Below are 12686 nucleotides of genomic sequence, written 5' to 3' on the forward strand. Positions count from 1 at the left end.
TTTTAATTGTGTGTTAGAAACTGTATTTAAAAAAACTGCAAAAAAAAAAAAACTGCAGAGAGTAGAGTAGGTGTTGTTTTCACTCAGGGAGAGTGTAGGCTTTCCTCTGTTAGCAAGTTGGTACCGGTTGTTAATATGCCTCTACAAACCAAGATAACAAAGTGTTCTTGGTTCTCCCTGGGTTCATACACAGGTACAAGGAAAACTTTGGGATTTCAAAGTAATGATTTATTAATAGCTGATCATTGAGGTTATGGGATTAATCACGTAACTAGTGATGGCTAGTAAGAGTACGATACAATTACTGAGAACAAGCGGAGTGAATCTCTGAAAATGAACACCCTCTGCTTTTAGCCTGCTACTTCAAAAAATTCTGGAAACACAAGGATGTATAAACACACTTTTCATTAGCTGCCAGGACAATGACATCACCATATGTCTCATAGATTCCAGAAGACTTCACTGCACACTTCTGAGACAGTGAGATTGAAAAAGGCAAATACTATCTTATTATTATGATGAAAATATTTTGACTTCACCCGAAAGGGGACTTCCTGAGAACTGCGGAGGTAGACTAGCAGGCAAACACAGAGATCAGCCACACGTGTTTATTGATAGAATTTAGGAATCCACTGGGGCTAGACTCAGGGCATCTCCCTACATCTGCATTTTCATGGCTTCTGGCTTCCAAGAACTTAAAATGGCCATAGATTTTCTCTCGGCTGGAACTTGGGCTTCACACAGCACAGTTTATTATTTGTGCAGTAAACATAGGTCCTTTCTCTCCTGGAGCATTTCTGGCGGCATTTGCCGTGAAGATTCCAGCATCTTTGGGTGCCACCTGACACAAAAAGAAAGAAGAATGGAGAGATTATTAGCCCTGAGAAGAGGTATTAAAGCAGGTGTGCTATAGAGGGTCCTCAGGTTCCCCTGCCTTTCACCATTGGCCTCCTTTTTCTTTCCTTCCCTTTTTAAAAGTTGTGGTAAAATTATGGTAAAAGAACATAAAACTTACAAGTTCAAGCATTTTATTTTTTTAAGTTTGTTTGCTTATTTATTTATTTATTTATTTATTTATTTATTTATTTACATAGTCTCCATACTCAATGTGGGGCTCAAACCTATGATCCTGAGTTCAAGATAGCATGCTCCTCCTACTGAGCCAGCCAGATGCCTCCACCCCGCTACCCAAGCATTTTAAAATGCACAGTTCAGTAGCACTAAGTACATTCACAAGTGCCTTTGTGCAACCACACCACCACCATCTAGTTCCAGAACTTTCTAATCATCCCAAAGAGAAACCCTGCACCCCTCTCTCCAGCCCTGGGCAATTACCCATTTGCCCTCCTCTCTATAAATTTTTTTTTTTTTATGATAGTCCACAGAGAGAGAGAGAGGCAGAGACACAGGCAGAGGGAGAAACAGGCTCCATGCACTGGGAGCCCGACGTGGGACTCGATCCCGGGTCTCCAGGATCGCGCCCTGGGCCAAAGGCAGGCGCTAAACCGCTGCGCCACCCAGGGATCCCTGCCCTCCTCTCTATAGATCTGCCTACTGTGGATATCTTATGCCAATGGAATTATACAATATGTGGCCTTTTGCGTCTGGCTTCTTTCACTTAGCATGTTTTCAAGGTTTATCCATACTGGTTGTTTTTTGTTTTTGTTTTTGACAACATTCCATCACTCTCTTCATAGTTTTATTTTTGTTTTGTTTTGTTTTTACCAAGGCCTATCATTAAGAAGGTGGCTATCCTTAGTTTTTTTCATTGATTGTAGTACAGGACACATAACATCAAACTTATCATCTCAAACATTTTTAAGTGCACAGCTCAGTGGTATTAAATACATTTGCATTGTGTTCAGCCATCATCATCATCCACCTGAGCAACTGTTTTCACCTTGTAAGACTGGAACTCTTATACTCATTAAACAGTAATCCTCATTCTCCACTCCCCTGGAGCCCTTGGCAATGACCTATCTAAAGTGTTTTTGGTGTCTTTTTCTGTCCTGGAATCTTAACCAACCAACAAACTGTAAGGCTTGCAAACATAGGTCTTGAAAGAAGTGTTCAGACAATTGTGGGGGTGGAATGGTACCCATGGCCTCAGCCTAGAGGCACACAAATGCGGAACAGTTTTGCTATTCCAACCACAGGCTTTGCAGCTGTTAAAGATGAAATCCTTCACTTGAGCCGAACAAGGACATGTATCCTTCTTTTTGTTCTGTAAAAGCCCCAAGCCTGCTCTGACTTGGGTCTTCAGGCACTCCATCAGCTGAACAAAGCCTCTGACCTCCAGTTATCTGTTAAACCATGAAGCTTGGGTCAGTTTCAAGCCATGACTATTCTCTATTTCATTAGTTTGTAAGTTAATTGTAAGTTTCATTAATTTGTAATCTTTTTCTTTTTCTTCCTTTCTGTTATAGGTTTTGACCAGGTTTATATTGTGGTCAGGAGTAAGCTTTCTTTGAGATTATCTTTTGACCAATACAGAAGAGACTATCGGGGGAAATTTGTGAGTCAGTGGAAACTGCATTGTCCAGAGCAGTGATTCTCAACTGGGGTGATTTTGCTCCTGAGGGGAATTTTGGCAATGAAATGTGTGGAGACATTTTTAGTGGCTGAAACTGGTGAGACGTGTTATTGGCAATTAGTAGGTAGAGGCCAAGGATTCTGCTGAATATCCTACAATGCATAGGACAGCCACAACAAAAAATTATCTAGCCCAAAATGTCAATAGTGCCCTAAGGTCAATAATTACCAGTAGTGTCAATAGTTCCTGGTCTAGGTAGATCACAATCTTTAGGGTGATCTGATTTTGATTAAGTGGGGGTTATTTTATAACTCAATGAACTGTTGATAAATAATAGTAGGGCAAAAATAATTATTTCTCTATATTTGCAAGGATATTCTGTTGCACAGAGGTTCAGTTGACTCCCTTTCTTCCCCTGCACTATGGGAGGGAAAAAAGCCAATTTCTATTTTTGCTTTGATTCAGTTATAAAATCTGCCTTGTTCTCTCATTATGAGTTAAATAAAATCTTTAACATGTGTTCGTATCTATATATGTACACATATATACACACATATTTATTTACATATATATGTATATGTATGTGTGTGTGTATATGTAAGCCAGGAGCTAGGTGGTTTTTTACAAATTATCTTTTAAAACTTCTTTTGAGGGGATCCCTGGGTGGTTCAGCAGTTTAGTGCCTGCCTTCCGCCCAGGGCATGATCCTGGAGCCCCAGGATCAAGTCCCACATCAGGCTCCCTGCATGGAGCCTGCTTCTCCCTCTGCCTGCATTTCTGCCTCACTCTGTCTCTGTATCTCTCATGAATAAATAAATAGAATCTTCAAAAAAAAAAACCCTTCTTTTGAACCTTGAGCAAATTGGCATCATAAGAACTATATTCTGGGGATGCCTGGGTAGCTCAGGAGTTGAGCATCTGCCTTTGGCCCATGGTGTGATCCTGGAGTCCCAGGATTGAGTCCCACATCGGGCTCTCTGCATGGAGCCTGCTTCTCCTCCCTTCTTCCTATGTCTCTGCCTCTGTCTCTGTGTCTCTCATAATAAATAAATAAAATCTTAAAAAAAAAAGAACTAGGTTCTGAAAAAATATCCTGAGAGAAATCTGATGTGTTATAGAGACAGTTACGATGGCTAACTGGTGTTTCTGGACTGTCTGAAATGGAGCTTGAAGGAAAATTTGACCCACAGTAAAGAAAACCTATAAATTATTTTTTAAAAAGATTTTATTTATTTATTCATGAGAAAGGCAGAAACACAGGCAGAGACACAGGCAGAGGGAGAAGCAGGCTCCCCACAGGGATCCCAATGCAGGACTTGATCCCAGGACCCCAGGATCACAACCTGAGCCAAAGGCAGATGCTCAACCACTGAGCCACCCAGGTACCCCCAGAGTTATTCTTTTTTTTACAGACTTTATTTTTAAGTAATGTCTATACCTAACATGGAGCTTCAACTCACAACTTCAAGGTCAAGAGTCACATGCTCCACTGACTCAGCCAGCCCAGTGCCCCCCAAAACTTACAAACTATTCTAAGACAACACTGGTAGAGAAGTTTTTACTGATTAATGAGGGTAGCGCTGGTATATGTCCCACCTGCTAGCTTAATCATTCTTGGGAAAACAGTGTAAGTGGGACATGAAAAGGAACCACCATCTCAGGGACTCTATACAGCTCCCTAAATCTCAAGGATTTGAATACGTGCTGTCAGCCTTTTCTACGGAGGACTAGATGCTTTTCCTTGCCAGAAAGCAACAGCATTTCCTGTGACTAGAAACAACTGTAGTTTGTCTTTCCTATTTGGGAAGCCCTATCTGGTGCTTTAGCCCTATCCGAAGCAAGCACCAGATAGGGCTAAAATTGGGAAACCGTATCTGCCTTTCTAGAGACTAAGGTGCTCTTTTGATTGGGACTTTAATTAGGAATGGCAATTTTGCCAAAAATCATGCCTTATCATCTTCAACCCTCAGAAAAAATAAGTAGAACTTGTTATAAATTAAAATTAAAGCTTCCTATACTGACAGAAGAATTCAGAAGGCCCTGGAGAGCCTGAGTGACTCATAATTTATTTGTGGGTCTAATATTTAGTGTTTTTCTCCCTCAGAAAATTATAAAAGGCCATGATATCTTGACCAGCTCTTTCTTGTTTTCTTGCTGTACAATTGGATTAAGCTGGAACAATTTATTGCCTTTTCACGTCAGGAATCAAACTCTCACTCTTGAACTCAGTGGTTGGGGTTAACTGCAAAACACCTGTTCTCATGTGGTGATGAAAGGAATTGCGTGAAGAAGCTGAAAAACTTGGAATCAAGATGTGCTTACCTGCACTGGGGATAGGTTTTATGCTATGGCAATTTCTAGAGAAACAGTCTGGAGGACATTGGAAAAATTGATCCCACTGCCTGAGTTTTCCATGTGTTCATTCATGAAGCATCTGAGCTGCTGACAATGTCACTAAAACACTAGTGTAGTCTTTTGCCAATTCTGAGTTCCAGAAAACCATTGTCTGTCATCACCTGGCATTAGACATCATCCTGCCATGTGAGAGAGCCAGATGGCCAGATGTGCAACTGGGGGTAATATCTGCCACATTCACATTTCCTAGAAACCTTTCTGATGTGTGCATGTGCACACAAGCATGTGTGTTGTACGCATGTGAGTGCATCTGCATAAGCAACCAAAACATTTGTTGAGTGAACAATATAGTCTGACCTCTGGGACCAATGAGTTTGCTTCTGGTGGCTTTTCCTGGATATTCCAAACAGGACTCTGGTCCTGGGTGCACACTTTTGTTACTGATGCTTTTTCTCTTCATAGGAATATCACTCATTAAGTGTGCCCTATGATGTCTAATCAAGATCACTTTTTAAAAAAATTCATGAGAGACACAGAAAGAGAGGCAGAGACCTAGGCAGAGGGAGAAGCAGGCTCCTTGCTGGGAGCCAAATGTGGGACTTGATCCCAGGGCCCCAGGTCACAACTTGAGCCAAAGGCAGATGCTCAACCACTGAGCCACCCAGATGCCCCTAAAGATTTTAAGTAATCTTTACATCTAACATAGGGCTTGAATCCACAACCCAGAGACCAAGAAGCCCATGCTCCACCAAATGAGCCAGCCAGGTGCTCTGAGAAGAAAAAATTAAGATTTTATTCATTCATTCATGAGAGACACAGAAAGAGAGGCAGAGACATAGGCAGAGGAAGAAGCAGGCTCCGTGCTGGGAGCCCAATGTGGGACTTGATCCCAGGACTCCAGGATAACAACTTGAGCCAAAGGCAGATGCTCAACTGCTGAGCCACCCAGATGCCCCTAGATCGCTTTGAATGGGAAGTATTAATATGAATTCATGAGGTATTTTATATGTATTCAATGTGTTGATTTTCATACCTAGCTCTATCTGATGAAAAGATGTGGAACGAAGGACTAATTTAGGGCATTGAATATCTCTAGCATCTAGATCATGGTTCTGAAATACCATTTTCCTACTTAAAAAAAATCAGAGCTTCTTGAAGAAATGTGGAATTCAAGATCTAGGGCAGGAATTGTGCAAGATGAACCTAGAATATCTTGTCACACCAGATAACCAGTTATGAACCACTGAAACTGCTTTTGTTACTTAACTAAAGGACAAAGTCTCAAGTCACATCGGTCTGAAACTTTGTATTTGAAATCCTATAGGCAGGACTGGAACATTACATTCTTTTCTGAGGAGCCAGTTTTTCAATACAGAAAAGTATCCTTGATTTCAGACCCAAGGGCAGAGTGTCAGAGAAGGGGTTTTGGGATGTGAGATTCCACATCTCTCTTAATTTTGTACTTTCCATAGAAATGGGACCCTGAATCCATTCTTCAGCCTGACGTTAATCCCTTTACACATGAAGTCTAATAAACACTACTCACAAAGAAAGACAAATACCATATGATCTCACTCGTGGAATTTAGGAAACAAAACAGATGAACATAGGGAAAAGGGAGAAAAAAAGAGAGGGAGGCAACCCATAAGACTTTTAACTATATGGGGCACCTGGGTGGCTCAGTGGTTGAGCATCTGCCTTTGACTCAGGTTGTGATCCCAGGGTCCTGAAATCAAGTCCTGCATCAGGCTCCCCATGGGAGCCTCCTTCTCCCTATGTCTCTGCCTCTCTCTGTGTGTCTCTCATGAATAAATAAATAAAATATTTTTAAAAAGAGAAACTTTTAATTATAGAGAACAGACTAAGGTTTGCTGGAGGGGAGGAGGGTGTGGGATGGGCTAACAGGTGTTGGGTATTAAGGAGGGCGCTTGTTGTGATGAGCCCTAGGTGTTATATATAAGCGATGAATCACTAAATTCTACTCTTGAAACCAATATTAAGTTAACTTTAAGTTAACTAACTGAAGTTTAAATAAAAACTTGAAGCAAAACAGAACAAAAAACACAACTTCATTTACATTTTACCTGAACTTTGTCCCTCTCCTTAATCCTATAGAAACCCTATTTGCTCCTTCTTTTGCCCCACAGCTCCTTAGGTGTGTATTTTCCTCTGCTGTGCCAAGTTATCTGTCAGACTGCAAGTGAGTCTCCTGTGGTGTCTATAAGATAGATGCATCATAAGGAAACTATCAAAGAGTGGCAGGGATATATCTAAAATAAGGCTACCATAAGCCAAAGACAATTTGGGACAATTTGAGTTTCAACAGGAATAAAGATTGCATTGAATGAAAATTCATCAAATATATTAAAAACTATTTCATCACATTTGGGGGATGATAGGAAAATAGATCATTATCTTGCAGATTCACACATTTTGGAAAACCACCAAGCATTTATTCTGTTTTTCTTATATAAACTGTCCTACTGAGTAACCAAATAGTAGATGATGAGTGTCTTTATTATTTTAGTATAATAAATTTCCAGCAAACTAGTGAAAAATCATATAATAGAGTATCACCATTTTGCAATGCCCAAAGAATTAATGTGGGTGGGCTTTGAGCATCAGTGATTATAAATGTCACTAAAAGAGAGACAACCAGGATACTATGTGCCTCCTGATGAAAGAATATTATTATCATCAAAAGTTTACCAAAAAGGGTAGAACTTGAGCTTGATTACAGCCTTGGATACAGGTACCAATTTTCAGGAAATAGGTCAGAGGAAGGCACTGAATTTCACCTTGAGTATGCAATCAGTAGAGTCTGTGCATGGGAAAGCCTAGCTCATATGACCCAATGGATAAATTATAAAGACCAAGAGGGATGAAGATATAATCAAACCTTAAAAAATTAAAAGAATCTCAAGAGATGGCAGATTTTTAAAGTGAGCATGTCAACAATAGGGTGTCTAGAGGTGCGTACTTAGCAATGGAAGTATACAGAAATGCAAAGAATTGATGGTCATAACCAGTGGTGAGAGTGAGGGGAAAAGATGGCCTCATTCATTGTTTTGTCTCTCTGGAGGCTACTTAGCAAAAACTTACAACATTTTACTTTATTTTAAAATTAAAAAAACCTTACACTTAAAAATTATGCACATTTTTTTTTTACCCAGCCATTTCCTTTCTAGATGTCTGTCCTAGGAAATACTCATATGTATAGACTAAGAAGCTTATACACTCAAGATACTAATTAAACAAGTGAGAGATAGATACCTGCCCTCAGAGAACTTCTAGTTTAGCGGGAGGAGAAATAGCCATGAAAGAAATAGCCACCCAGACATTTGACTGACCAGGGTCGTAATGACAGTTATAAAGGAGGAACTCTGGGTGTTTTGAGAAGATATAATGTAGATATAATGTGGCAAACATAAGTGACACGTCTCCCCTAAACCTAATTTCTGCTGGGTTCTTGGGCTTTACATATATGTCCTGAATTTCCACAATTAACCTAACCTTAATATTTTGAACATATTAAAGTGGTATATATTTCATCCCTCTTTCATCTCGAGACCCCCCTTGGTTGCCAAAAAGCAGCATCAGGCAGTTTCTGGCATTTAGGAGGATGGTATATAACAGTTAGAATGACACGTCACTGCTTAGCTTAAACAAGAAGAGTTGTTTTAGTTCATGATAAGAAAATAATTTCTAAACCCAAAATTTATCAAAAAGGATCAGGAGCTCCTGATCCAATTTCAAAAGCTATTTTATATATTAGGTGGCTTGATGGTTTCAGAAAATACTGCCTGACCATAAGCCACAAGACGTAAAGGCTGAGGGTCCAGCTAAAGAAACTTCTGTTGAGTCTCTGTTATCACTGCTACACCCAACAGGAAGTAGAAGGGAAATGTTCTCTGTAGGGGAAACGGGGTACTTAAATACACTTCTTTCATCAGGACCAGCAGTAGGTGGCCTGAAAGCTCCTTTAGAATCCACACCCCATGTCTCGAGCCATCAGACTGCTGGACCTACCAGCAGTACCAGCAGGCTAGAGACTAAGGCCTTTCACTCCTCCCCTACTAGGGGTCTGCTGATCGACCTAAATATCTGGGAAGTAGAGATAAGTAATGTGAGAAAGACAGGGGCAAGAGTGTTTTTCTAGAAACGCCCAGATTGGTATGGAGAAGCTCCCAGAGGAGAGGGCATTCACTCCTTGCCTCTCAGAGCAGCCCAGGGAAACTGCTAACAGCAGGGATACAGAACATCATGGTGCCACCAGGAGGGGGATTAAGAAATGGTCGAGGGAAGTGGCTGAGTGCCTTCCCTTTGCTCTCCTGTGGCATAAAAGAGATCTAGAAGGCCCCCACTTTTCTTCATGTCTCTAGTGCACATAAGAAAACCAGACTGTCAGCCTGAGGGAACTGCCAAGAGTAGACTCCTACACAGAAGGTTGTATGTGTGGAGGGGGTGAACAGCCCGAACCTGTGGACCAGAAGGAAAATTTGGCTGAGCTGAAGGGCTCAGTCAATGGGGCCCTCAACAGGACCAAGATGTTTCAACAGTCATGGGATCCCGTATCAAGTGCCATCAGAACACTCGCTGACCTGTGACACATGAGGGCCATTGTCTCAGAAGTCAGTGAAGGTCTAGCACAGGGCCTTACCCCAGTTCCTCCTGCTCCTGCCCCAGGGCCTTTCCACATGGTGTTCCCTCCAGCTTGGATGTTCTTCCCCACAAATCTACATGGCTCACACCTTATTCTCCCTCAGATCACAGTGAGCCATTTTATGGGCACCCCTTCGAAATGGCAAATCTACCACCCCCTGGTATTTGCTATCACCTTTCCAGCCTAATTCTGCTCATTATACTCATCAGCTATCATTGCATATGTTTCACTTAGTTTTCAAAAAAATTTCTGCCTTCCTCAGCAGAACGTAAACTCAAGAGGACAGAGACTTTGCTCACCTTATTTTGTTCTGATTTGTTTAATGCTCTGACTCCAGAACCTATCGCAGTGCCTAGAACATGAAATCCACTCAACCGTGCTTATTGAATCACTTCATTCCTTCATGACATATCGAATGACTTTCTCCTAAACCCAGATGCTGTCCAGAGAAGGGGAAGGCGAGAGAAAAGACAGAAGAAATACTGAAAGACGGGAATATTTGCTCGAAAGAGCTCAATTAACATGGAAACCGTTTTTCAACTAGAAGAGTATTAGTTTTAACTGCTGACTTTGGGCCCAGCCTCTAATGAGCCTTCTCTGGCTTCTCCCAACTGTCCACCAGCGGGATGGAAGTTCCTGGGAAAATTCAGATGATTTATGGAAAGTAAAGGAGATAACATTGTTTTACATACCTCTTGTGTTCCATCTCTCCCCTCAATCTGATACTATGGCACAAACGCTATTGTAGCAGTTTGAGAGGAGGAAATTGAAACTCTGAGCTGGGGAGCTGCTTGCTAGAAGTCACGAAGTTAACAAATGGTGGGGCATCCTGACCAGGTTCTGAGGCTTTCGTCTGTACCCTGTGGTGAGTGGTGTGTCAGGCATTTGCCACAGGCAGATGCAAGGGCTGAGGTCAGCTTGGCTGAGGAAATTCACACAATCTGACTCTATGGGCAGGTGGGGTGAAAGGCTTGGTGTGGGCAGATCCTCCAGCCAGCTGAGCAGGAGGGGCAGACAGCTAGGCCGGGGTGGTGGATTGGGCAAGACTGACCGTGGCCTGGACTGGTTAGCCTTCCCATGGCTTCCTCACCTGGTAGTCAAGGCCCATCAACACCTGAACCTTGAATGCTTCCTCAGTTTCCCCCTCACGATGCCACTAACCCACTCAATTGTGTGCCAGTTCCCTGAAGGCGCCAGGCGCTCTCCCACAGCTGGACCTTCCTTTGCACAAGATAGTTTCTGCCAGAGACACTCTTCCTACTTCCTTCTTTTCTCCTTTCCCTTCCAATCTCAACATACTTTTGGGACTCAGCATCCCATCAGGAGGACTCTCTTGGCCCTCAGACTGGGCTGGTCCCTCCCATATGCACCTGAGATCCGTAGACCCCTCCGTCACTGCTCAGGTCACTCTGGATTGTAAATGTCATTCGTTGTCTCCCCCAGGGCCGCGTCCTTTATCTCTGTGGCCCTAGCCACAGAGGCAGCAACAGTGTACGTGAGTTTTTCTCACTGGTTAAGGTGGTTGTGATCTTTACAAAGCCTCCATCATTCTGGGGACTATTTTGTAAAAGGTCCACTGTTGCCTCATTCTTCCTGCTTCTCCTGTGCCCCCCTTCTATTCTTTGTCACACGCGAGGCCACCTGCACCTGCTCCCTGAGAGGGAGAGAGGGACGGGGAGGCCGCGGAGAAGCTCTGGATGTTGTGGTTGGTACCCAAGCTTGGGCACCTGCTGCGAGCCAGGGCGCCTCCTCTCTGAGCTTCTAAAAGGGGAAGTTCCCCGAGGCCGAGGCCGAAGCAGGGCAGCCCATCCTCCGGGGTTTGGGGATTCCGAGACCAGGCCTCAGTCCACCCCCTTGCCCCTCCTGGCAGAGGTCCAGGTTACCTGGAGTGAGCTGGGTCAGGAGCAGCAGCGCAGCCACAGTCAGCCAAAGGAGCTTCATGGCTCGAAGTGGCCCCAGGCGAGGCTGCAAGTCCGAGGCGATGGCAAAACTAACGGGGCAGGGCTCCAGCCTCTCTGGCTGGCGGTGCCTTTGTTCAGCCGGAACGATGTCACCCGCGCGTGCCCTCGGCCGCCCGCGGCTTCGGCCCCCACACTCCCTGCGCCAGGGTCTGCCGCCACTCTTGCAGCTGGCACGCCTCCTGTGGTCATTTGGTCGTCGGGGGTGGGAGGGGGAGGTGGGGGGAAGGGGGGCAGGCAGCCGGGCCCCAGGTCCTTCCGCCCGCTCTAGAGCGCCTGCCCCGAGGGATCGCCAGGGGGCGCCACGCACGCAGGACGCAGAGGGGCCGGGGAGACCCCACCAGGCGCCCGCGGCACCTGCAGGCTGCAGGTGAGCCCACCTGGTGTCCCAGGCAGAGGAAGTCCGCCCCGGGGCTGACGTTGGGGTGGGAGTGAGAAATATATATCTGATGTAACTGGAGGGAACCCGTGAGAACGATGGTGAGAGATGAAGCTCCCAGCACCAGCCTGGCCGTGCCCTCGGCCATCGGCCATCCGAGCGCCAACCGCGCCGGGCACCTGACCCCTGGGGTGGTGGTGGTGGTGGGGGCACGTCTTCTGGACTCCGAGCTGAGCCCCTCCTTAGATCCAGGAACCAGCTGTTGGGGTCCCTCTGAACTCCCAGGTCTGGAAAGCCCCTTGTCTCTGTCTCCCTTTTGTTCCTGTCGTCACTATTCTGTTTTTAGGGTCTTCTTGTTCTTTCAGTCTTCCAACAGTGTGTGACCAGTTCCCAGAATTAAATATCCCGTGTGGCTTCCATTTCCCGAGTGGACGCTACTGGAGACAGACGTCAAGGGTATAAAAGCATATAGAGGGTTTACAAGACAAAATGACTCGATAACTATATCTGTAGGGGCAACAGAGTGAGGAGGTTGAAGACTGAAAAATAGGAAAAATAATGAGGTCAGGAAGTGTAAACAACTTATTTTTAAAGATTTTATTATTTATTTATTTATTTATTTATTTATTTATTTTTATTTATGAGAGACACAGAGAAAGGCAGAGAGAGAAGCAGACTCCCTGTGGGGATCCCGATGTGGGACTCGATCCCAGGACCCTATGATCATGCCCTGAACAGAAGGCAGATGCTCAACCACTGAGCCACCCAGGTGCCCCTAAAAGGCTCATCTTTTCAAAC

General features: G+C 44.1%; 1 protein-coding gene across 1 annotated transcript; it reads right to left on the reverse strand.

Moving 5' to 3' along the window:
* Positions 1-695: 695 nt before the first annotated feature.
* DEFB123 (defensin beta 123) lies at positions 696-11499 on the reverse strand. The gene is made up of 2 exons (XM_055345866.1): positions 11435-11499; positions 696-841 (listed from the first exon to the last, which is right to left on the reverse strand). The coding sequence occupies exons 1-2, from the start codon at positions 11490-11492 to the stop codon at positions 696-698; spliced, it is 204 nt and encodes a 67-aa protein (XP_055201841.1). The 5' UTR covers positions 11493-11499.
* Between the last annotated feature and the right edge of the window lie 1187 nt (positions 11500-12686).

Source organism: Nyctereutes procyonoides, unplaced genomic scaffold (assembly GCF_905146905.1).
Source record: "Nyctereutes procyonoides isolate TBG_1078 unplaced genomic scaffold, NYPRO_anot_genome, whole genome shotgun sequence".
Classification (NCBI taxonomy): domain Eukaryota; kingdom Metazoa; phylum Chordata; class Mammalia; order Carnivora; family Canidae; genus Nyctereutes; species Nyctereutes procyonoides.

Bases quoted from the DNA above. Each gene is read 5' to 3' on its own strand.
- DEFB123 (XM_055345866.1), bottom strand. From the start codon at position 11,492: ATGAAGCTCCTTTGGCTGACTGTGGCTGCGCTGCTGCTCCTGACCCAG. The intron at 842-11,434 runs GTAACCTGGACC...TTTTTGTGTCAG, and splicing joins CCTGACCCAGCTCACTCCAG to GTGGCACCCAAAGATGCTGG.